Source organism: Centrocercus urophasianus, unplaced genomic scaffold (assembly GCF_019232065.1).
Source record: "Centrocercus urophasianus isolate 14NV4802_14NV808 unplaced genomic scaffold, USGS_Curo_1.0 seq_14, whole genome shotgun sequence".
In the NCBI taxonomy this organism is placed as follows: Eukaryota; Metazoa; Chordata; class Aves; order Galliformes; family Phasianidae; genus Centrocercus; species Centrocercus urophasianus.
Window position 1 is genome coordinate 21,548,284 of NW_024884586.1, and position 24,482 is coordinate 21,572,765.

The following is a 24,482-nucleotide window of genomic DNA, read 5'->3' on the forward strand; positions in this document are numbered from 1 at the left end:
ACGCGAGACCCCCGCGGCGCGTTCCTGCGGCCGGGCGGGGTGGGGCGGGACGGCCGATCGCGGTCGGCCGAGGGGAGCGCGGAGCCGGCGGCGGGGCGACGGGCCGGGCGGCGCCGCTAGGCGGGAGGGAAGGCCCAGCGGCCACGGGGCGCGCCGCGGTCCCGGGCTCTTTGCGCGGCACGCGGCCCGTTGGGATGCGGCCCGGCGCGGGCCCGGCCTCCCCGGGTACTTTTCCACTGGTGCGTGCCATCGCGGGAGCCGTCATCGGTGAGCGGCCGCGGCGCGTCGTGCCGGGAACGACGTGTGAGGCGCTGCGACGCGCGGGTGTCCGTGCCGGTGTCGGCCGCCGCCATCCCCCGTGTTGACGGACCTGCCAAGCGCTGCCTGCGGGACTGTGTTAGGCGGCCAGCCCCATCCGTCCGTCCTCTGAGTCTCATCTCGTCCGCCCGTTGTGTTCTAGAGCTGAAGAAGCGAGCGGTAGTCACGCGGTCGTTTTAATCGGGCACGTCCCCGTTGTTCCTCAAACGAGTGCCTTGCCACGATGCCGGTTCTTGCCGTGCTTTCGGGCGGACGGTTGCAGTTATGTAAGTGTGGCCTTCCCCTGCTTGACCCTGCGTGGAGGGCTGCAGCAGGGACCGAGCTGACCCCACCTCAGCTGCTGTGAGCCCGAGGGGGACTCCAAAGGGCGGGTGGCCACGGCAGGGGACCGGTGTGCTTGTGGCGTGAAGAGCAGTCGTCACGGGCCGTGCATCCCTGACACTTCAGACTGATCCGGATAGGTGCAGTCAGCCATGCCTTACCCCCAGCAGAAGGCCAGTGCCCTCCTCGCAGGCGGTTCTCCAGTGGCACAGTAAGACAAGTGAATAAGCTCTTCATCAGTAGAAGCCTAATGGGCGTTAGTGCAGAATGTGAACCACGCTAACCTCAAATGCTGCAACCAATGTCCTTATGTTGCTGACCTGGTGTGTTGGCAGGGTGTTCCATCTGCTCTACAGCCCGGTGTTAAGATACAAGCTGTATTTCTTTTCCCTGGGGCTTATGTTCTTTGTGTTTTGTATGACGGCAAACTCACTGAGTGAGCCAGATAATTAAAATTTTCTAGTCACAAGAAATGAAAAAATTTGTTCATGTGCTTCCTAGTTAATTTTTAACTATTTGGATCAGCAAACCAATATTACAACAAGAAGGATGCATGCTGTCATATCTGGGGTCCTGAACTGAAGCTGCCTTTGCACTGAAAAGATGATACAGTTAAGGCAAACGATGTGGCTTCCACAAGAGGTCTCAAATGATCCATCTTGGGTCAGCAGATAGTTTTCAAAATCTGAGTATGCAGAATAGCCTTTCTTTTTGTCATTGTTGAAATCTTGTCACAACTGAGAGCTTCTTCATAGCTTGAGAGACTGTTGAAAACAGAATTGTATGATTGGTGCAAATTGAGATAATTTTATTACTGCTGTTTATCTTTTGAACACAAATATAACTTTAATTGCAGTAGTATTTCAGTGAAAGCAAGAGCTTGGCATTCTTTTGTGTTTCTATCCCAATTATTAGCTCTTAAATTTTTTGTATTTAACCACTGTTAGCCTTGTAAATTCATCTTAGAGTTTACGGAAATGGGTTTGTTTGTTTGTCTTTATGGTCTGCTGGAAAAGCCTCTCTAGTCTAGCAGCTAGTGAAACCATTAATTCAGTTACCAGAGGACTTTAAGTTATATGACTGAAGAGAACAAAGCTGGGAGTTCGGTACAGGTTCTGCTGAAAGTCAGCAAGACAGGAATTTGTCACATTTCTGGCTGTAGAGGAGAGTCAGGTTTTTAACACAGATACTTAGAGGATGATACAATCAAATGCCATTTAACCAGGCTTTCTGAGATGTAAACGCGATCTTAATCACTCGAAGTTTGTTAGTCTGACTAGCACTGACTTTTTTTTGTAGCATCACACTTAAGATGAGTGGCTGCCGTGTCTTCGTTGGGCACTTAAGCTCACGTGCTCGGGAGCGGGATGTGGAGAAGTTCTTCAAAGGCTATGGACGCATACGGGAAATCCATCTAAAAAATGGATTTGGATTTGTGGTAAGTAATATCTTACTTTCTCTTGCTTGGAGGCACTAACATTGCTAGGCTGGAGTCAAGGAAGAGCAAATACTTCACATTGCTTTTCAGGTGATGTGATTAATCTTCTCTCCTTCTGTTACTTTTTTCCTTATTTTCTTCCAGGTTTTGCTCAAAGTCTTGGAAATGTTCTAGCTGCATTAAATGCATTACGAATCAGAATGCATTCTTCTGTGGGATTTAGATTTTATCCCTTACTTATGAAGACAGTATATATAATCTGTTATGGCATCGTAAAACTCAACAAAGTCTTGACCTGGAGAAGTTTTTATGACTTCACTTCTATTTCCATTTCACTTCTGGCTTCTTTGGTCATATCTCTAAGTAATGACCTGACACAGAAGCAAGGTAGTTAGCTAAGACTACGAGTGTGTAATAGTTGCTTGCTGAACTTAAGCAGCACAGTTTTAACTGTCACTCAGCTAAAGGTAGGTGTATTCACCATCAGTGTATGTCCGTAAAGCGTGTGTGTCTCTCAGACTACTAAATGAAACACACAGTTTACTGGATCTTACTTTCCCACCTCTGGGTACCTAAAACTATTGTCTGAATCTTTGCAAGCTGGCTGTGGATCAGCCTGGTTCTTATATTCTGAGAATGATCTTTTCTCTGGTGCTGTATTCCAGCTGGGAAGGTTTATGCCGCCCTCATACAGTGACATACGTGCTCTCATGCCATTCATTCTGCCAAGATCATTCCCTAGTGTGAAGCTATGGGAAAAGAAAAAGAAACAGTCTTTGTCTACTTATGCTTTGAATAATATTGCCTCTTAACTCCTACACATACCAGTTCCTGAGTGCACCACATTATGAGGTATTTCTTTTTGCTTACTGGCAGTCAACGACTTTCCTCTTGGTATCTGGCAGTAGATGGCTGCTCTAAGAGCTGAGTGTGAGGGGTATTTTTCAACGCGTCCTTTCCATGTGCCGCTGTTTCTCTGTCGCCTTTCGCTGGGTATCTCTTCTCTTTTTTTGGGGGTAGGGCTGTTGGCTTATTCAGGGAAGAAGTCTGTTCAACTGCTGTACATGAGTCAGCCAGCCTTCTTTCCTTTCTTCTCTGGATCCCCAGTAGTGGCATTTTCTTTTCAGAACTCAGTGATAAGATTGAATAATTGTGCCATAACTCTCAGAAATATTAATTCTTCTGATGAGGAGGAACATTTTTTTCTTGCAACTGAAAGAAACTTTCCTCAGTGTAGCTTGTGCTCTTTGCCTTTTGTCCTGTGCACCCATGTGACTGTTTAGGTATTGAAAGACTCCGACTAGACCCCCTTTGACCTTTCTCTTCACCGGGCTGAATGCACACGACTCCCTGAACCTTTCTTCCTTCATAAAATCACCAGCTTTGGTGGCCCTCTGCTAGTCCTGCTCCAATTTTTCAAAGTATTTCTTGAACTGGAAAGAGCAAAACTGGACACAGCATTCAGGTGTGGCCAAATAAGTGCCAAGTAGGGCAGAAAAACACATCTCTTGATCTGCTAGTGCAGCCCAGGACATGATTTGTTTTCCTTGCTGTGAGGCCATCCTGCTGACTCACACTTAGCTTACACTCTGTGAGGATTCCCATGTCCTTTGCAGCAGAGCTATAACCAAGCTGCTCAGATCCCTGCCTGTATTGTGTCTTGGAATGAATCTGTTCCAGGTGCATTACTTTATATTTTACCTTTTTTAAAGCTTCCAATTCTTGTTGGCACAATCTTTCAGGCTATGAAAATCTCTCTGTGTAGTGGTTTTTCATTCGTTCTCTTCATCCGGATCATTGATAAAAACATTGAGTAGTATTAAGCCTTGAGATACTCCAGCTGTGGCTGTTCAACTTTTGTTTTGCTTATTTAAAAATCTGCGTTTATAAAACCTTTTATATATTAAAAGCAATTCTTATTCAACATTGTTGAGTGTTAAAATATAAAGCATATTTTAACCTGAATCATTTCTTTGGAACAAATTATATTTGCTTTTTCTGTAGATTTCAATACAGAATGTTTTCAAATCTCAAGCCATGAAGCTAATATTTAAAGCTAGATAGACTTGCAGGCATTCAGTGTTTTAGAAACTAGCTGAAATCAGTGAGAGATGTAGATGCTAACTACTGATGTTCTTAAATGGTGGGCCTAAATGATTTTTCCCAAGATAATGTCTTCATCATTTTACAGGATTGTGCCATGAAGCAGATTTCAGTGCAAAACGAAGAAGAAAGCTGAAGCCAGTATTCCTTCTGGAAAAGCTGTTTGTAGTTAGCAGATGCTTTCTTTGACTTGAGAAGCTCTTTCTCTGCTATTCAGTGCTCTTGAGCTGCAGTCCTGTGATTTTATGTTTTTTTTCCATCTGTGGTGTTCTGTTGATTTAAGCAATCCATGTCCAACTTTGTTCTTATTGCTTTCTTTCTTCCCTTTCTTTTCTTGTCCTCATACGGCATTACCACAGTTGCTCAGCCACATGATAAACCTACCTGAGAAGTTGATATATTTGAAAAAATAACAATCTCTTCGCCCCCCCTCCCTGCAGCAAGTGTGCAGTTTTTCATCTGGATAGGTTTCTTGACCTAGTTTCCTGCAGAGCAGTATAAACAGCCTTGCCAAGAAGCAGCGGGCTGGATAGTGGGCAGGGTCTACTCAAGCTGACTAAAGCAGCGTTGCTGCCAAAAGTGAAGCAGCAAATTCCGTTGCAGCAGTCTAGGGAATTGCACATCGCAGCTGATCCACACCGCTGATTGCCAGTATTGAAGAGGGATTTATCTTTCTTACTCTTCTTACACATGAACCATTTTTCCAGATCAGTGAGCTGAATTAGAAAAAAATCAGAAGGGCTTTTTCTTTATTTCTGGCTTACTGTTTCTTTGCCAGTTCAGTAAGGATTCTTAAGAAGGTTTTGGAAGTGTGCATTTCTTCTGCTTTTGGTTGCAATTGGATCAGCTCGAGCTGTTATTTTTGTATAGTGCTTCCCTGCATGTAGGGCTGTGATTTAAAACTATATCCCTTAAAATCCCCTTGCTTCTGCCCAAAAACGTATTTCTGTATAAAAATATATTTCTGTATTAAACCAAATGTTTTAATTTATTTTACACAGATCCCACAAATAGCAGTACTGAAATAGCTTAGGGAGGCAAAAGAAGTGTGCAGGGTAGAGGCAGAAGAAATGCTTGTGGATGGGAACATGTTGGGCTTTCAGCTGTAAATGTACTAGGAGTCCACTTCCTTGTTCAAAGTTTTTGCAGCAGAAGTTGCACATTTATAAAGAAAGCATATTTTCTAGTACACTGAGTGGAAAAAGTTGTTTATTCCCATGTCTTTCGTAGGAATTTGAAGACCACAGAGATGCTGATGATGCAATTTATGAACTGAATGGAAAAGAGTTGTGTGATGAAAGGTAAGCTTGACTATCTGCCCGTGAGTATTTAGCATCTAGATGTGGCACGTTAGCTCCTGCTCACACCTGCTTGTTGTGGCTCTGAGATGGGATACACCTTCCATGACTCTCTGAAGAGATTCGTTTGAATCTGTTGGTTCAGAAAAGAAGTTGATGGTAATCCTCGTATCATTTGGAGTGTTGCCCTTTGGCAGCTAGGCAGACAAGAGTATTTATATGTAGGTCGCTCCAAAAATAGTGCCTCCTATTTGTTTCCATGGAAACTACAGCAGATGCAAAGAGCACAGTAATAGTATTTAATAGAACAAATTCTCAGCTACAAAACACTGTTTTTTGGCATAATCGCTACCACTAGCTGTGTATTTTTGCCAGTGTTTAATGAGGAACTGTGTGTCATGCTTGCAAAAATCTGCATCAGCAGAGATGACCCACTGTCACTACTGCTGAAACGTACTGCCTACTGCCTCACTGTGCTCACATCCACTGTCTGGTCTCCATAAATGTTCAGCAAGCGTTGATGAGTTTCAGTGGATGCAATTTTGTCTGCATGGAGGAATTCATGCAGACACACCTTTGCTTCATCCACACTTCCACGTCAGACACCATTCTGTCAGACTGCTCCTCTGCTGCCGTCTGTCACACAGCAACAACATGCCATGGAATATTGGTGGGAAGGTTCAGCCTCTGCTGCTATACCACCAGCATCTGCCACTCATGTCATGAGCTGACATCATAAAACAGGAGGCATAACTTTCAGAGCAGCCCTTGATGTTACATAACTTTTGTTTTGATTGTGGGAACTGTTTTTAAGTTATTAGGTCACCGTAGCTCTTTTTTTGCTATCTTTTTCATTCTATGATTAATTTTGGGCTCTGCTTCAGTTAAATTTGGTAAGTCAACCCAAATTACAGACCCATGACCATTTTCATGGAAGTCTGAGGGGGATGAATGGAGCAGGAGAACACTATTGTTCTGCCTCTTTAAGGAAGGCTGATGACTGTATTATTAAGTATTGCTCGTCAGGGCAAGACGCTTCTTGTTTGTTCACACGTGCTTCCAGTTAGGAAACGTTTCAGTCAGTGTCAAATACTTAAAAGTATGCATTTTGTTTTGTCTTTTTGTTTGTTCTGTTGCTATCGTAAGGGTCACGATTGAGCATGCTCGAGCCAGAAGAGGAAGGGGCAGATTCGCACAGCGGTTCAGTTATTACTCGCAGAGTGGATCTAGGTAGGTGGTCTGTTTCCTCAAGCAGAAGTGTGCTGCAGTGCTATTTTGTAGTGATAGCTGGAGCTGGGGATCCAGCACTGTTTTCTTTGTGTTGCTTCACGAAGGAGATATTATGTTCGCTCACACTGGAGATCCATTACTTCCTCCGGCTGAGGAGAATGCGGTCTTTGAAGCGGTTTAACTGCTCAATGGAGATTCACACACATCTTTGGAAAAGCTCCCTCTCCATGTTGTGAGCACTGCGTTGGTCTTGTTTCCTACCACTGTGTAAATGATGTGAAGGAATAATGCTGCAGTGGAGTTGCCTGACTCTAAACACTAAATTGAGAAAAATGCCAGAGCTGCTCTATCGAGGCTCCTGTCATTAAAATGAGCTTACAGGCAAGTAGAGTGATTGTAAACCAGTAGTTCTCCAAGGTATTTACTGTCTAACCAAGCTGTCACATTTCCAGTTGTATGGTTATCAAAATGCTTACTTTGGTACAACTTACAAAGGGAACGGCATTTCAGAAGCACGACCAGGTTTCAAGGTAATTAGCACATGCAGAAGCATTTAAATACTATGTTTGGTGGCTGGACAGATTCCCTGCTGAAGGAGAACCTCTGGTCAACAGGGGAATCTGAGAAATGGGTATAGCTCATATCTGGAATACCTGTAGTAGACACGGAGTATTCATGGCAGTGTTTACTTTCAGTGAATTGAGCCAGTGGTGAATCTTCTGCCATGCTACAATGGATTTTGTGACGTTCATCACATTCACGTAGATTTCACAGAAGAACTGCACTGCACATGTCCATGCTTTATGTCTGCCCATCCAAAGTAAATATGCATGAAGTAATTTACTCTTTATAAACACGACCATGGCCTACACAGAGTAGCATATGAAAGATGTAAGTGACAAAAACCTCTGTGTTTCTTTCAAAGGCAGCCAGATACAAACCAGTGTCGGGAACATCTAATTTGCATATGCAAGTATGCTATTTAGATTGTGTTTTCTTCAGCGGCAGTAGCCTTGATGAGTTATAATTGATCTGAAGTCCAGGCTAAAAGTGGACTTTTAAAGTAGGAAGTGTGATTGAAGGTCGTGGGCATCTGACGCTATAGTCATGTTCATGGTGTCAGACTGCCAGAGCCAGACAGGAAGAGGTTTGCAGTAATGGAAAGATGAAACTCAGCCTGCCAGTTTTGGGACTCTGGGACCTGTGTTTAAATGCCCTGAAGATCTGGATGTTCTGAAAAAAATTGGCACACTTTGAGATATGCCCTGAAATGAAATTGCCTGTGCTTCAATGTACGAATCCATACACGTGATTTAGGATTGTGGTTTTTGGGAGGAGAAGATAAGAACAATTTGCTCTAAAGTTGGCATTCTTAGTTCTTAAGTACTGTCATTGTCAGAAGTCCTGGATTACTTATCAAAAGGCTGATGTATGTTTGCCATAGCTCCCAGATCCCTTTGGATTCAGAATGACTAGGATTATGGTCAACAGTGACCTGCGAGGGCAGTGTATTTCCGGATGTCTTGCTGTTCTTTTCTGTTTGAATACTTTTAAGCCACGTTCTTGTTTTTGAGAGGGTCCTTGTAAGTATTTCTACCCACAAGAACACTGAATATAGATCGTGGTGGCATAAATAACTGTTCACAAGTGACTTGGCATTTAGAAGCACAAATGAAGATCCCTACCCAAATTAAACTAATTCTCTTTAAAGTACTTCCATTTTATTATGCGCATATTTCAGTATATCTAGAAAAATGACAGCTATATTGACTGCATTTGCATAAAATTCATCATCAAAATCCTTTTTATTCCCCCTAGTTGCGCTTCTGTTCTTGTAGCGGACCCTTAGTTATGTTGTTGACTAGAGAGAATCAAATCTGCAGTCCCTCTACAAGGGAAATGCTTGACTCAAATCTTGCAGGAAAGTAAAGAGAACATTTAATGTCTGAAGTTCTAAATTCCTTACACTGAAACTTTGATGTTTGTTTTCTCTCTGAACTCTTGTAGCCGCTATGGACCGCCTGTTCGTACTGAACACAGGATCATAGTGGAAAACCTTTCGTCCCGTATCAGCTGGCAGGTGAGTTATCATCTTTATTTTCATTTTCCTACCCTGAAAGTTTCTGCTCTCAGCTGAAATTTTTATTAAAGCCATCATAAATATTTATTATAAATAAAAAAGTAGGCAAAAAAATCAGTGATAAAGTCAGTATTCAAAGCAAGACTTGAGTTTCAAAGCTGTGTAAATAGTTCAGTAAATAAATTTTATAGTTGAGGATCTATTTGTGCTTACTTGTATTTGCCAACTGATAGAACTTTGAAAGACTTCAGAATTTTTCTAAATCACTGAAGAATGGCATCTATTTAAACCATGTCATCCTTTTGTATTATTCTACCTGGAAGTGCATGCCTTTGTTCTGATTGAAATTTATGGTCCTGTTTTACAAAATATCTTTGTGGTGTGATGCATGATTGAGAAGTCATAATGCATCATTAATAAAAAAGTCTTAAGAAAGCTACTGTGCAAAGTGTGCTTACTGTAGATACTAAAAATAATCCCTTTCAGTCATCATCTTTTGCAGCTTTCTTGCCACTTTTCTATTGTTTTCCCTTTTGCTATGTTCTTTTTTTTTTTTCTAGATGGCTTTAAGACAGAATAACTGCATGTTCAATTTCTTCACTTGTTCTCCATAGCATGCAGTCTATATAGAAAGTGTAAAGCAGATGCTTTTTACATACAGTGGATGACAAGTGCATTTCAGTCTTGTTCATTAACCTTTATATTCTGAGTAAACAGACCTAAGTAGGGCACTGACAAACATGGTAGAAAGTGTTGAATGCTCCAAGACTTGGTCTTGCAGGAGGTCCACATGAGGAGGCTGTCTTGTTGCCTGGAGCTCAGCTGATGTGTGCCATAAGAACTTGGGTACAGATAAATGGCAAAACTAGATTTGTTCTTCTGCATGATAGGTTTGAAAAGCTTGCAACTGTACAGTTGTGGTATGTACCAAATAACTGAAAAGACAACTTCTGAGTCGATGTAATGAGTAAGTGAATCCAATCTAAATTACTTCTGGGTATTCTATTATTCACGTGCAATTATGCATGTGAGTTTCTATTAAGCAAACAAAACAATATTTGAAAATGATAGTAGGGACTGGAGAAGTAAGCTAGAATAGTGTTAGAGAGTAAATCCTACAATGCTGTTAAGTTTATAACTTGGAAAAAAATGAACTCTTTTGTAACTTTCTTTTACTTGTAAATATTTATAATGGCTTTATGTATACTTACTGTTTTAGACTGGAGCTCACCCAATGCAGATTTCATAGTAATGATTCTGTAGGATTCAATTAAATGTTTGAATGACTGTTTTATATACACATATGTCACCATAAGAGACTTTACTTCTTGATTCCTGCCTAGAGGTCGTTTGAACCTAAAGTGCATGTGCCTTGTTCTGCTTTGAAGCTGTACTGTTTTCCTACTGACTGTAGCCCTTTAACTTCTTTTAGCTGTGCTACTTACACAGCAGATTCAAGTATGTAATGCATTAACAGTAGGAGCATTCTTACTGCTTTCTAATCCCTTCTAGCAGCCGCAATCGATATGGAACCAGGCTTTAAAACTTACGTGCATGGTTTCATCTTTGGTGATCCCTGTGCTTTGAGAACTTCTGCCTCCTTTGAAAATGACTGTATTGAGATATTAAAAAACAAAATGGCAAAACACCACCACAAAAAAAACAGCTTCAGATCAGCTTTTCTAAACTGCTGACTGTCTTGTCAGTAGGTAATTTCGTACGTAGTAGGTTGTTCTGTCAGAATCCTCCTTATTTTAGTAAATGCGTTTCTGCATGTGCAGAGCTTTCCAGTGGCTCTCATTAGTTTTTTTTGCATCTGTCTGTTTTCAAGCAGTTGGGAAAATTAGATCTATGTTATGTAAGAATGTAACTTTAATATGTGCACTTCCTATTTATGGTTGTCCTACATTTATTTTCTTCTGATGCTAAGGACAACAGGGTGTTCTGGTGCTGTTTGAGGTGAACCAGAACAACAGACTTAGGATAAAATTTGGCCATTCCATTACTACTTTTTGTTGTTGCTAAATAAAACTAGATAACTTTAAAATATTCCCCTCATAATACCTGATATTCTATGGATCTTGCACACTAGTCTCTTCTGAGTAACAATTTTGGCATCTTAATCACATTGATGTTGCTATCACAAATGACAATTCATGATGATGCTCTTTAGGATTCCACATATTGTGTCAACTCTGGCAAGGGTGCCCCCCTTTTTAAAAACTTACATTTTTAAATCAGAAAGTGATGCTGTAGTTTAACATTTTTAAACTTTCTCTTGATTGACTGATCTTGGTCTGGTTAAACCTTTGTTGACTTCAGCAGAGCCCAAATGTTGCTCTTACCTCTAAATTGGGCTAAAGATGCTGAGGTTGGAGTATTACTTTGGGTCCACTTTTCATTTGCTATTAAAATAAAGTTTCTTTGTTAGAAGCACACGTGAAACAAGGGAAATATCTGCTAGTTTGCTTGTGCCGGTTTTTAAAATTAAACTATTGGATTCTAATTAAAAAAATGAGCTAAAACTGAGCCTTCCTATATCCTGTGGGAAATATTCTAAAGTTTTTCTTGGCTTTTTGTTTTCTAGTCTTTTCTTCTTCAAGCATATTTCTAACCAAGTGTGTTTTGAACCTCTTCTAACAACCTTGATTTGGTTAACCCTCATTTTTCTTGTGTGGAGGAGAAAGAAGCAAAGATTTGGGGGTTTTCAGTGACTGAAATTAGGGTTTGGCCTGTTCTGAATTTTCCTTTTGGTTCCTGTGACACTCCTGTTTTTTGGCGATCTAGATCTTGGTTTGCCTGGGTTTGATCTCGATTGGCTAGCACAGATCATCCTCGGGTTCTTTAGCCACTTCTGGAGACTATGTCCAGTGCTTTCAGGGCCTCTGGTACCTCCGTGAAGCATATTGCTATGAGCCATCAGTCTGCCTTTCTCATGTAAGAGTTCCTCTTGGCCAGCTAGGTAATGGACAGACAACTCTTTGCTTAAGGTACTTTATATCATCTGCCACTTGTGGCGAGCTGCGGTAAGTAGTCCGGGGCTGTCAAATACCAGATACAGTTTGGCAACGGTGCTGTTTTGAGTTACACAAATGTTTAGATTTGTAGTGACCTTTTATTTTTGTGCTTTATGCTGCTCTGGAGCAAGCAATGTCGTGGTGCCTGCAAGTTCAGCCTCTGTTAAGTGCAAGGGTGTCCTTGACATGGCACTGTAGCGTGGTGGAATATTCTAGTGATATCAAGGAAAGGAATCCTCTTGTAAAGTTATTATTTGTAGACCAGTTAAACTTATTTGCATTTAATTTTATTGTGAAGTTGGGGGAGGAGAGCATATAGAATGAATTTGTCTAAGCGTATTGAAATTCACTCAACTGGGCCATTTGTCCTCGGAGTGAAAACTTGCATTTAATGCTGTGTTGCTTCCTGTCAGGTGTAGTTCTGATACAATGTATATGTTAGTGTTTCAAATATTGCACTATTCCCATAGCAGCTCTTTCTGTGATGCAGGACTATTTTAAAAGCAGTATTTTATTCTGCGTAGTTGTGAGTGAGAGATTCTTTCAGTATATAGCTTCTGTTACCTAGACTGAGCTTCAGAAACTGATTTTGCTAGTATATGTAGAGAGAAAGTAAAGCATTATGCGGTTTACGAGGAGAAAGTTCTAAGAGGATATTTATCTGTTGCTAGCTGACTTCTGTGTCCTGTTAAAGGCTGAAATGCTAACTTTTGCTGCAGGACTTGAAAGATGTCATGAGAAAAGCAGGGGAGGTCACCTATGTGGATGCACACAGAAACAATAGGAATGAAGGGTAAGTTCATGTTTGTCTATAAATGTATACAAAAGCAGAAGCTGTTGAAAGCAAGATCATTGTTCCTGTAATGCGAAAAGAAATGAAACCTAGCTACATAGTCTGGCTTAAACTGGCTGAAGTTTCTCCAATTAAAAATAATAAACCTGTCAGTAAATAGGAGGTCAGAAGCAGCATTGAACTCCATCTCTTGAGAATGGAGCCAATGTCAGAACAGAAGGAGAAGGGAGAAACGTAACCATTGGGTTTTGTAGTCTTGGCTGCTTATGTGTAATCATTTATGAACTAATTCTGAGGCAAAAATATCAACCAGTATCTTGCAGCTGTTTCAGCAGGCAGAATTGTGAGAATGAACATAACCAAGGAAAAGAGGTGGGAAAAAGAGGGGACTCTGTTTATTCGCTGTTAAAAATCTAAATGGAGCGGCAGGCTTTACAAGTTTTTATTCCTTGGGCAGCTTTAAAACGCAGTTTAGTGGAGAACTGAAGGTTTTTCCAGTCGGTGCAGGTTTCATTAGCTTCTTGGATTTTTATCACATCACTGCAGATGAGAGTTACAGTAACGTATCAGAAGATGTAAAAGGTATGAATGTCAATAGGACTGTTAGGGTTATATTTCCCTGTCATCAAGTTAAAAAGTAGCTTAGAGAAGAACATGAAGCTATGAATCAACAGATTTTAAAAAGCCTAAAGTTATTCTCCTTGCTTTTTAACTTTGTAACTTTGTCTTTTTTACGGTACACAGGGTTGTGGAATTTGCGTCTTACAGCGATATGAAGAGTGCACTGGAGAAATTGGATGGCACTGAGCTGAATGGACGCAGAATTAAACTGATTGAGGATCACAGGAGGCATAGGTATGTTGCCTGACTAGGTAAAATTCTGCTGAGGGCATGGATTCAGGTTATTTTCACGCCAAAGTTTAGTTATCTAATTCTTTGGCCCCAAGCTAGATACCACAGCAGAGAGCCACTTCCTAGCATTGTAAATAGATTTACGTAAGAACTGACTTGCTGAAAATAGGCTATATAGAACACACAAGAATAACATTTTAAAAAATAAAACATTTAAATAAAAAGATCAGAAGCTATGAATTTTGGCATTAAAATCCTTTTAATTTATTAGAAAGCTGCTTCACAGGCCTGTGAAAATTGTTGTGAAAAGCACTCTTTTCATGAAAATGTAAGGAAACGTTAGCTTCTATGGATTATTCCTAAAACAGTTCTGCCATTTAGTCTTAAAAAAACCCAAGCAGATTAACTGTAGCTCTTTAATTAAGTCTCTTAAAAATAAAAGCTTTTTTTTTTTTTCCCCATGAAAAAGAGGGATTGTGCTAAAGTCCTGAGCCTTAAAGTGTGGTGGTGTTGGTGCTTTTGGAGACTTTTTTAGTATTGTGGAAAAACACTGAGTAGTTCACATAGATGTTTCTAGAAAGAATAAATACCACATATAGGAATTTTTGTTTCTTTACTTTTGTCGATAAATGGCTCAAACTTGTTTGTCTGCTCCAGGAGAACAGGAGGGAAGAGAGTAGGAGGGTAGAAAGGGAGGAAGGCAGGCACCTTTCATTAGGCAGTTCTGTTTTGTCAGGGTATCAGAGAATGTTATGACTAGCAGTTTCTGCTGTCCTTGGACTGAGAAGATACTGTTTTTCAGAACATAACAGAAACTTTGCTGTTCTGTGAAGTAACTGAATGCAGTGCGAAGTGTTCAGATGTTCAGCTGGAAGCGCTGTGTGTACAAAGCAGCTGAGAACTGAAATGGCCGTTGAGTATTTTAAACTTAGTGGGAGATGAGGCTACAGCTTTTAATCGTGTTTCTCTAGAAGCAGATCTCGATCGAGGAGTTACTCAAGGTCTCGCAGCAAGTCCAAGTCTACAGGATCTTCGAGGTCATACAGCCGGTCCAGGTCCAGATCCAGGTCCAGGTCCAGATCCAGGTCCAGGTCGAGGTCTCGCTCTCGATCCCGCTCCCGCTCCCGCTCTCGTTCTCGCAGCCGTACGCCTAAGAAGAGCTACTCCCAGAAGAGTCACCGCTCCAGCTTGCCGGCTTCTTCCCCATCTCCCTCCTCTTCTAAAAGAAAATCTCGTTCTAGGTCGAGCTCTGCTCACAGCCGTAGTTAACCTGCTCTTAGAGGTGTATTAATACATTTAATTTGATTCAAGTTTCTTGAAGACTTGAGACAAATTACACATGAGAACTGGGAGGGGAAGAGTTAACGTGATGGAAAGGTAACCTCCTTTTACATTGCCAAAGTGCCTGTCATCAAATAGGCCGTCTCTGTGAGGAGGGGCTGTCAGCTTTCTCCTTTCAGTGAAGTCTGGAGTGGGAAGTCTTTTTTGTTGTTTATTTTTCCTGCTATTAGTAAACGTTTCTATTATAGATATATTACGTACACATAATGCTGAGGTAATGGGATGAGACAATACGCTGCTTTCGCCCTCTCCTGCCCCCAGATTCCCCTCCACCTTCAAGGCCTTTGACTTCCAAAATAGTATGTTATCTTTTGTCCTTGATACGGAGTCCAGGAACGGGAAGTATACATTTTATTCCTTAAAGTTCTGTGGCTACTTTCTGTGCGAGTATGAATGGACCAGCTGAATTTAGTTTATAGAGTTCACTTTTTTCCCCCATTGCTTGGCTTAAGAGGCTGTTTAAGTTCCAGCTTTAATTGACCTTGGTAATATGCTTAGTTTGCAACAGACTTTCAGGAATACACCTTGGCCAGTTGAATATTGTACGTTTGGCTAGTGAATCAAGACAATGCTAACCAGTAATAAAAGCTGGATTTTCCTGTTAAATGAGTCATCCCATCCAGGTGTCAGGGTTATTGCAAATCCATTATACTAATTTTCCAGTAATTCACTAGTATGTGATATTGTATGTAGAGGCCTTATTTGACAGGTGACTCCATAAAACTGCACAGAAATGTCAGTATGCATGTCCATGTTTTTAATGTTTATAAAAGTGGCATAGTTTTCATACCGAGAAGTATGATACTGAGTATTGTGTGTATGACTAGCAATAGTCTCGATGGAACAGAAAGTTATTTTAGTAAAGAACAGCAGCAAAAAAGCCCAGGTAAAGCATAGTCAGCTGTGACAGCAAAAGTTAATCATGTTAAAGGGTAAGGAGGATAATTTCTTTAAATCTCCTGAATGCACAGTTGTTTTGATTAATAGAAATTTCCACTGCAGATACTGTTTGTTCTTATAATTTGGAATAAGATTTTTTTAACTTCTGGATTGTCAAAGAAGGGAAGTGTTTTTGGAAAAAATACATGTAAATTAAACTCAAAAGTCTTACGTGTGTTGAAATGTACCAATCCTAGTAAAATAAAACCTTTTTCTGGCTTACATTACACTGTTGTGTAGCAATGTTACTTGGTAGCAGTCTTGGGGACCTGATCATAAGGAAACTTATTTGAGGGTGTATCCTTACAGAAACAAATGAAATGTAACCTAGAACCCAGTTATCACAAGTAACTGATCAGATCCTTCAACTGGGAAGGGCTCTTGTTGTGGCCCTCAGTGGCTCAGAAATGCGTTTGAATCAATGAAATAATAGTATCTCTGCTGTCCTTGTAGATATGTTTGTGTGGTTGATTTTGTCCACCCATTCAACCGAAGGACCAACAGCCAAACGTGCAAAAGATACTGGGATTTTCCTGTAAGTAAAACCATTTGGAATATTTGAAATACAAATCCAGGAATTCTTTGATTACCTATGCTACGTTTCTTTATCTAAGGCTTCCAGACAGATACTTTTACTGTAGCAAGCTATTGCTCATCATGTTTGCATGTTTGGCATGCTGTTATCCAAATAAATTAACGCTTCAGAAAACACGGAATGAACAAATAGGAATTACTTTGTGAAGGAATTTCACGTTGCGTCACAGTTGGGAAAGCTGGGATGTGCTCCGTTGTCTCTAAGTGTCTGTGTTGCTTGCTTTGTTAAGTTTGTGACCTTACCAAAAACCTTCCAGAATGTCCACTGCCCAGCCTAGCACCTTTGAGATTGGCAAGCACAGTACTGGAGATCTTGAGTGCTTGTGGTTACCTTGCATGTAGTTTAAATAGAGTCTGTGAATGTTGCTATTCATTTTTTATTCCTTGTTGTACATCATCAGTCCTGTTCCATAATGTTCTCTTGATTCTCTCAGCAGTGGCAATAATTAAGGTGAATGTAGACCAAATAATGCCCCTATCTCCTTCTAACCCCTCCCCCACCTCATATACTTTGAGGTTATACACAAGTTAATAATTTTTGTTGTGCTTGCAGCCAGAAATGCATCTTATTTCTGAACCTAAAGCCCAGTCTATCCATAGATTTGAATTGCTATATATACTAATAAAAGTCTTCTGCTTTTTAAACTTGTTTTAAGTTGTGTGGTTGAGGTGATAGCAGTTTGCAGGTTAGAAAAGCAAAGCAAATGGTGGTTATTGAGGATGTTGACCTGTAGTTGAAAAGCAAGATGGCAGGAGCAGGCTGGGAATGTGCCTGCAGCAAAGGCCAGAATTCCTCATTGAACTGGTTCATCTGACTTGTGCCATCTGGTGGCTGAACTTGCGACCACTGCTTGTGGAGTCATGGGATGGGCATGGAAGGGCTTTGGTTCCTCTCAGAAGAGAAAATGTTCATATGAAAACTGATGTGAAATAGAAGTGTGGTTCAGAGTGAGGAGAAATGCACAAAATAGGTTACCAGACATCTTCATTAAGTATGCTTGCCATCCTTTCCTACCTCTTAAGGGTTATATAATGTGCGTTTCCCTAAATTCTCCAGCTCTTTTCAAGATGCTACTCTTCATTCTTACCCATGAGTTTCCTAGAAGCTGCTTGTAGCCCTGTAAATCCAGTCATAGCTGGGCGTAGTTGTAGGGCCAGCAGGGTGTTTGGGAGTAAGAAGTGGAGTAAGTAGCATAGTCCTAGGAAATACTGCTAGTAGCTGTTGTGCTGGGAACAGATGCCACTGTAATTGCCAGCCTCACCTCTTCAGCTCTGAACATACTCTTGCAGAAGGACATTTGCCATTCATTTTATGAGCAAGAATGCGCAGGGGCTTCAGGATTACTCTTTAATATGTTCTTTTTTTATTATTTTATTTTTAATAGTGTAGGTAGTGTCTATTTCTCTATGAGTTCTACAGCACTTGGTGTGTCTATGTTATTTTTTTTAAATACAATCTTTGTGTCCCTTTGGAGGTATAATAGCCCCAGGGAGCAACCCCTTTGAATAAGAGCAGCTGAAGGCAAGGCTAACTTATACGGAAAGGCAATCTAAGCTGTGAGGCCTCAGAGCCAGGTGGCCTGGCAGCGGTGGGCATTGCCCACATGTGCTGGGAAGCAGCCTGGAGCTGGGAAATGTTTGGACTGAGGCTGACTCAGACTTTTCCAGTTTAAGTAGCCATCTCTCAGGAAGCTGTTTGGTTTGAGTGGGAGATGTGGTGCTGGGAATCTGCCTGACAGACTGTGCAACTTAGTGCATTTCCCAGTCAGGTTGGCGCTGACCTGCCTACTACAGTTGCAGCTGGGGGGCACACAAGCAAGGTGCTCTGCACATCAGTTAATAGTGGGGATGCAGCAGATACGCTGACTCCATGTATGGAGCCACTCCAGGCCTGCACCTGGAAAGAACCAAAAGGAAAGGGCATGGCCTAACAGGCTGGGGGTTTTGGTTAAAACAACACCAAATAATGAGCTGTAGTGAAATGCTAGGTAATGGCAGCTCTATAGGTCTGGGTAGACTCAAGACGTCCAAAGGATGATCACTGCTCCTGATTTACTGGGCCTACTGAGTGAGTGATGAGGGAGAGGTAAGAGTGTAAGGTAAAAGCCACTCTTCAAGATTAATCAGGGGCTTAAAATAAAGAGTTTGATTGGGATTGAATGATGCTCTGGTGTGGTGTAGCGGCAATTTCTCGTAACAAGGGTTGAATCTCTTTCTCCATCTTAGAAAACCTGTGTGCTGCATGGGTATTTGGCAGTGAGCTAGAAAGATGCGAATCAACGTGCTTCTATTTGTGGTGTGTGTGTGTTTGTGTGTGTACATGAGATGCATCACTGGAGACTGAGATCAGGCCCAGTGGAACCGTATATGCATGCTTATTTTCTATTGCCCAACAGCTAGCACTCAGCAGTTCTAAGGCAGTTGATTTCTCCTTGTGTTTCAGAGGCCTTCAGATATGGCTGGCATGGGTAAGGTGTAAGAGGTCATGCTTTTCACAACTGTGAGCACCTGCCAGTCTAGCTGAAAGTATCAAAATATGCAGATGCTCCTGTAGTCTTAATATGGAGTTGCAGATGCCTGTGGGCCAGATGAGGCAGTGGTTAGGGAGTTAAGGAGTATTCTCATCTCCGAGAGCCCTTGCTGAGGGCTGGTGTGCCGGGGACAGGGCTCTGCTTGCAGAGGGCCGCATGCTCCCAGCCCCTCTGCTGGCAGTGCTGCGGCCATTGGCAGCAAGCAGCACGGGGCTCCTTTGCTGCTCGAGGCTTCCTGGGACCCACCAGATGGTGCTGTAACACTGCCTCAAGGAACGGCCCCTTATGGAGGAAACACAAAACCCGTCTTAAAATAGCCGTGTTGACCCAAACCATCACTTTTGTGGAAAAAATATATATATATTTGTATACCGAAAATACATAGCAGCACCCCTGCCTAGAGAACTGGAAACTCTGCTTTCCTCCCTCCGTGTGGTTTCCGCACGCTCACCTGCTGAGGGCGGAAGGAAGAGGAGGGGAGCAGGGCCTCAGCACTCAGCTGAGGTGCATGCTGCTCACACAGGATCTGTGGCAGCCCGTGTGCCGCTTCCATCCCTCTGCCATGAGGGCCCACAGAGTGACCCAAGGGCTGTGGGCCTGTTTGTCACCCAGCTCCTCAGCAGCTCCTGAAGGATGCAGGCACAGCTTCACAGCAGGCACCAGTAACCACCAGCAGTTAGGAGGAGCGAGGGGGATGTTTTCACAACTGTAAAAACCACAAACCAACCACCCAGGAAACCTTCACAGACTGTTCTTGAGGGTGTTTGCTGAGGCTTAGAAGTAGCAAAGAGTTTGCAAATGCTCCTCTTCTGAACCAGAGAACTGCTGAGGAGCCAGCCGCCCAACACCTTCCTCACCCCCACACACAGACATGTACCTGCAGGAGCTGCCCAGGACTGGAGCTGGCAGCCTCCTGCCATGGACCTGCTTCCAGTTGGCAGCAGTGTCATTCAGTGGTACCACTCTTCTCAAGCAGATTGGTGACAAAGAAGCTTCAGGAAGTCACTTCTGGCTTGGTCTGGTGAAAGTCTCTGGATGTGCCTTCTGAGCTGATGGCTTTCTTTCTGCTTTGTTTTACATCTCCTGCCCAAAGTGTAGCCCTCTCACAGCAGGGCAGCTATTCCCTGGAGGCTGCCTTGCAGACTGCCCAGGGGCTCTGTCCCCAGGTGTGCCTTTCCTGTTCCACCCTTTCTAAACAACCTCCCCGAGGCAGCCTTTCTGCATATCAGAAACAGAACTGTGCTCACACCAGCCTCTGCCTGCCTCAGGGTTCCAGGGAGGCTGCACCCTCAGGCCCAGCAGAGGCCCAGGCTGTTCTTCTTCATCAGCCCTTTTACAGCGAGGGACCTCTGCTGGCTCTCTCTGTTCACTCCCGGACAGAACAGGGGTCTGCAAAATGGCTCCCCCTCAAGACTAAATTCCTCTGCCTAAGAGCATGAGGCCACAACAGCCAGACAAGAGGCACCTGGAGGAGAAGGCTGGCCCCCAGACCACCAGGGTTCAGCTCCTGCCATCTGACAGCACGGTGGTGAGCTATTCCATCCTCTTACTGTCCTGAGAATGTGGGCTTGCCTCGTCCTATTTGTCCTTATCAGGACATCAGGGTACCTGCTGGGCTGAAAAGCAGGGAAGACAAAGGTAAATGAGGTGCCAACTGGTCCAGCTTCTCTGGGATTTTATTTACTCAGGATCTAGAAAACCTTGGGCAAATGCACAGGCCATTCTCAACAGTCTGTTTCATTGAGGATAAGAGACATCATATTGCCTTTTGCTCAGCTTAACAGCCCACCCACACTGAGCTCTGTCCTGTGCCTCTTCTCCCAGACAGGCTGATAAAACTGGAGCTCTGCTGCTCTGAGGGCACACTGCTGCATTGCTGCCATCTTCCAAGGGCCATCATGTAACAGCCGTGCAGTGTCACTGCCTGCTGACAGGCACCGGCCCCTTCGCATCCTCTCCTTTGCATTGCTTGCTTGTTTTCCTTCTTATTCCGAGAAGCAGCTTTATGCCATTTTCAGCCCCTGATTCTTCAGGAACAAATGCCAAACTGAAAGCGAATACTTGGGAATGTTGTCCTGGAGGTATTGACAGAAACACTTTCCATCATTTCATTTACTGAGAAAAACACCCTTGAAAACACACCACTGCGGAAAGCTTTTCTTGTCTTTGGCACCTCTGGGACTTCCAGCGTCTTCTTGGGGCGAGACCTTCACCGGGACCCGCCCCACTTCTCACTTGTGACCAAAGCACACAAATAGAGTGTAGAAAGCAGAGGAAGCGGCCGCTGCTGTCCGGCGTGAGGGAGCTGCCCATACTTCAAAGCCCTGCACAGGCAGGAAGAGCTGCGGGGCAACGCCGAGTGTGGGGCGAGGAAATGGCGGGGCTGATGGGACGTGAAAGCTGCGAGCGTGTCAAAGGCAGGACGGAAGTGTTGTAGGGGGGCAGCCCTATTTTTAGCCACCTCTTGCAGAACTTTGCTAGCACTTGCTGTAGAAGAGCTTCTTCCCTTTTCCTTGATGTAAGCGGAGCCCATGGCGTTTGGGTCTGTTTTTATTTGGCCACTCACGCAATTGCACTGACTGAAAGGTCCCTTGAACACTGCTGACTCAAAAACACCCGTGGTCACAGAATCCTTGACAAGGAGAACAGAAAGCATCTGGCACTTCCCTGTCCCCATTTCAGGACTGTGAGAGGTAGAACCCAAAGCTGAGGCTGCAGAGCGTGACTCTTAGTCATATCAACAGGGGATTTTGCAATTGGTGGGTGCGGGGTGTGAGGCAGGCAGTCTGCAAGCAAATCTGAAGTGCTTTGCAAAGCATTGGAGTGGGGTTCCTCTGCTGCCAGGCCTGCACAGCAGAGTGCAGCCCTTACTCCCTGCTGCCCTGCATGGGCTGCTCCACTTGGGTGCAAGTTTAGCACAAGTGAGCAGGCAGCACATGGTGAGCAGTGTGTGGCCATGGCTGCCCTGCATCTGCCTCCTGTTAACGTTAGCAGCAACTAACTTCTCTGCAAGGCAGAGTCCAGAATGGATCCCACTGAGTTTGGCCCAGCTTGGCTGGTGCCATTTAGCTCAGGGACAGGATGGAAGAATGGGGTTGAGACTCATAGAGCCAGCATCTCATTCCTACAGTGGATAACGGATTACCTATCTGTAGAGCTCATTCTTAAGCTGGATTGATTAAGGCAGAATTTGCAATTGTTGAATGAGAGATGACAGAATCATAGAATAGCTTAGGTTGGAGGGGATGTTAAAGATCATCCAGTTCCAGCCCCCTGCCGTGGGCAGGGATGTGGATGGAGAAGTGCTTTGTACTGTGACAATTTTATTTAGAAGCCAGAACTCCTTCGTAAGGAGGTAGTGGGAGGAGGAGGTTATTAACAATGCCACTCCTGTCCGAAGGAATGTGCTGGAAAGTTGCTTCGGCCTCTAGATGGCACCCCTATTATTCACACGTCAGAAAACTGAAAAAGCAGAAACGTCTTCCTTCTCAAAGCTGGACTTACAGGCAGGCCTAAAACTTCAGGAGCTCGGACCAAAACCTGCGGGCAGTCGAGATTACAGTGGGACCCATCTGGGTTTGTTTTTTCCCGTCGCCTTGCCCAAAAGGCGGAGTAAGGACTTGCTCCCCTCTGGGCTCTGTACTGGGTAATGGGCCGGGAGCTGCCACTGGGAACTCGTGCCGGCGTTCCTGAAGCCGTCTGGAAAGCGAGGCGGAGCTGCGGTGCTCTGCCCAGGGATGCGCCTCGCCCCGGGTGCCGGCGGCTCTGCTGGGAGCAGGAGGTCCGGGCTGTGCTGCTGTGTGTGACCCGTGGGATGTGGGGTGGCCAACCTCCACAGAACCAGAGCAGTGCTTTGCCAGAGCTATTTGTATACTAAATTGCTGTATTGTTTCAATTAAAAAAAAACGCAGCCAGGCATTTAATGGCTCCCATCTGCAGCCACTCTGGGTAATTCACTTCCCACTTCAAGGTTTGAAGTCTTCTTTTCTCTTTTAATCGCAGGGACAAAAAGGGAGAGTTAATGTCCCTCATGTTGATAGATCTATCTTCATGCTCTCTACTTTAAATGAGGTTAACCAGGCTTTTGAGGGAGAAGAGTCATAAATATTTCCTTGTGTGAGCAGAGATGCTGGCCAGGGAATCATGGGAATCCATCTCAGCCAGCTATTAACAGGCTGTTAACAGACTGTCTTTCTAATTGACTTAAATGTAACTTAGTTGACCCCATTTCAATATTTCCTGAGAACTCATAGTCTTTACTTTTTCCATCTGGTAATATCCTGGGAGCTAACTGCCATATTCAAAGAGGGAGCTGAGGGAACCAGATTCCAAAGGTGCTGGTGCCCCAGGGGCAAGGCTTGGAGCTTACACGTCTGACCTGCACTGAAATCCAAAGCAGTCAGGACCGCTGCCTTTTTGAAATCCCACTGGGCCCCCTCTGGCATCTTTAATACCTCAATACTTACAGTACCTCTCCTAGTGGAATGTGTGTGCACACAGAAGGCAGACGACATCCATAGGGTACAGAAGTGTGGCATTCTTTTTAACTGATAGTTCAGGGATGGTTCACAATACAAGAAGGATGTCCTCTTGGGGCACCTAGTGAATAGCTGTCCTGCAAGCTGGACGTTCACCCAGTGTTCATGCACTGAGCTGCAGCAGCTCGCAGCAGGTTGGCTCACCCGGTCAGAAGCAAACTGCTCAGACTGTGGGCAGCTGTCAGGTCAAGGAGCTGTCAGAGGAGCAGTACAGCCTTCCTGCTACTGAGAAAGAGCAGAAAGGAGAATAAATGTTTAAGAAAAGGGGGAAACAGCTCTTAAAATAGTTGTTAGGTTGGATTTTGTGTGTGTGTGATTTTTTGGGGGAAGGAGCGGAGGCTGGGTTGATTTTTTTATGGTTTAATAAAGTAGAAGAAAATTTATAAGAAATTTATGTTCTGATTTGAATCCTACTGATGCTCATGGGAATCCCTTTAGTGAATATTGGACCCAGTCCAAGAAAAGCAGGCTATTATTCCCCTCACTTCTATTTATCCATAGCTGTGTCCTTCTGCTTGCAATCTTGTTAGAGTTTGCCAGTAGATTTAGTCTGAGCCTCATCAGCGGGGAACCTGGATAAGAAACTATGGTCAGCTGCCTCTCAGCTCTGAGCCAGTCTTCCTGAAAGAGTGACAGTAACTTTGGATGTCATGACGGCGTGACACGCAGCTGCAACCTTGACCTGGTAGGATCTCCTACAGTCAGACCCAGCACAGGGGTATGTGACTTTTCTTTCTCTGTCATGCACTAGCCTGCTCTGCCAGCTGGATGATTTAAGCACACCAAAACCAGAACAGCTCAATAAAATGGTTTCTGCGTGAACAGTTCAATGAAAATATCTGTGATTGGTTGTGGTAGAAAATGCAAATTAAAAACCCTTTCGGATATACAAAAGAAAGACCAGAAAATCACCCTGTGTTGCCAGGACCAGAACAAAGGCAGGCACTTGGAAGCTGTTCCCTGGAGGTGTTCGAGGAATGTGTAGTTGTGGTACTAAGGAAGATGGTTTAGTGGGCAACATTGGTAATAGGTGGACAGTTGGACTGGATGATCTTAGTGATCTTTTCCAGCCTTTATGATTCTATGATT

General features: G+C 43.5%; 1 protein-coding gene across 3 annotated transcripts in view; it reads left to right on the top strand.

Annotated features, from left to right (window-relative positions):
- LOC122157843 (serine/arginine-rich splicing factor 5-like) overlaps window positions 1-15,957 on the top strand; it is a 16,483-nt gene extending 526 nt beyond the window's left edge. Inside the window, exons 2-9 of one of the 3 annotated variants that reach the window (XM_042814024.1) lie at window positions 461-584; window positions 1,939-2,077; window positions 5,411-5,481; window positions 6,625-6,708; window positions 8,716-8,788; window positions 12,525-12,598; window positions 13,343-13,453; window positions 14,422-15,957. In XM_042814024.1, the coding sequence (XP_042669958.1) occupies window positions 1,952-2,077; window positions 5,411-5,481; window positions 6,625-6,708; window positions 8,716-8,788; window positions 12,525-12,598; window positions 13,343-13,453; window positions 14,422-14,719 (837 nt within the window). In that variant the 5' untranslated portion in view covers window positions 461-584; window positions 1,939-1,951 and the 3' untranslated portion in view covers window positions 14,720-15,957. Of the gene's footprint in view, window positions 1-460; window positions 585-605; window positions 851-1,938; window positions 2,078-5,410; window positions 5,482-6,624; window positions 6,709-8,715; window positions 8,789-12,524; window positions 12,599-13,342; window positions 13,454-14,421 lie in introns of those variants that run through there. The other 2 variants (XM_042814022.1, XM_042814023.1) reach the window with 2 other exon arrangements.
- Window positions 15,958-24,482: the final 8,525 nt, after the last annotated feature.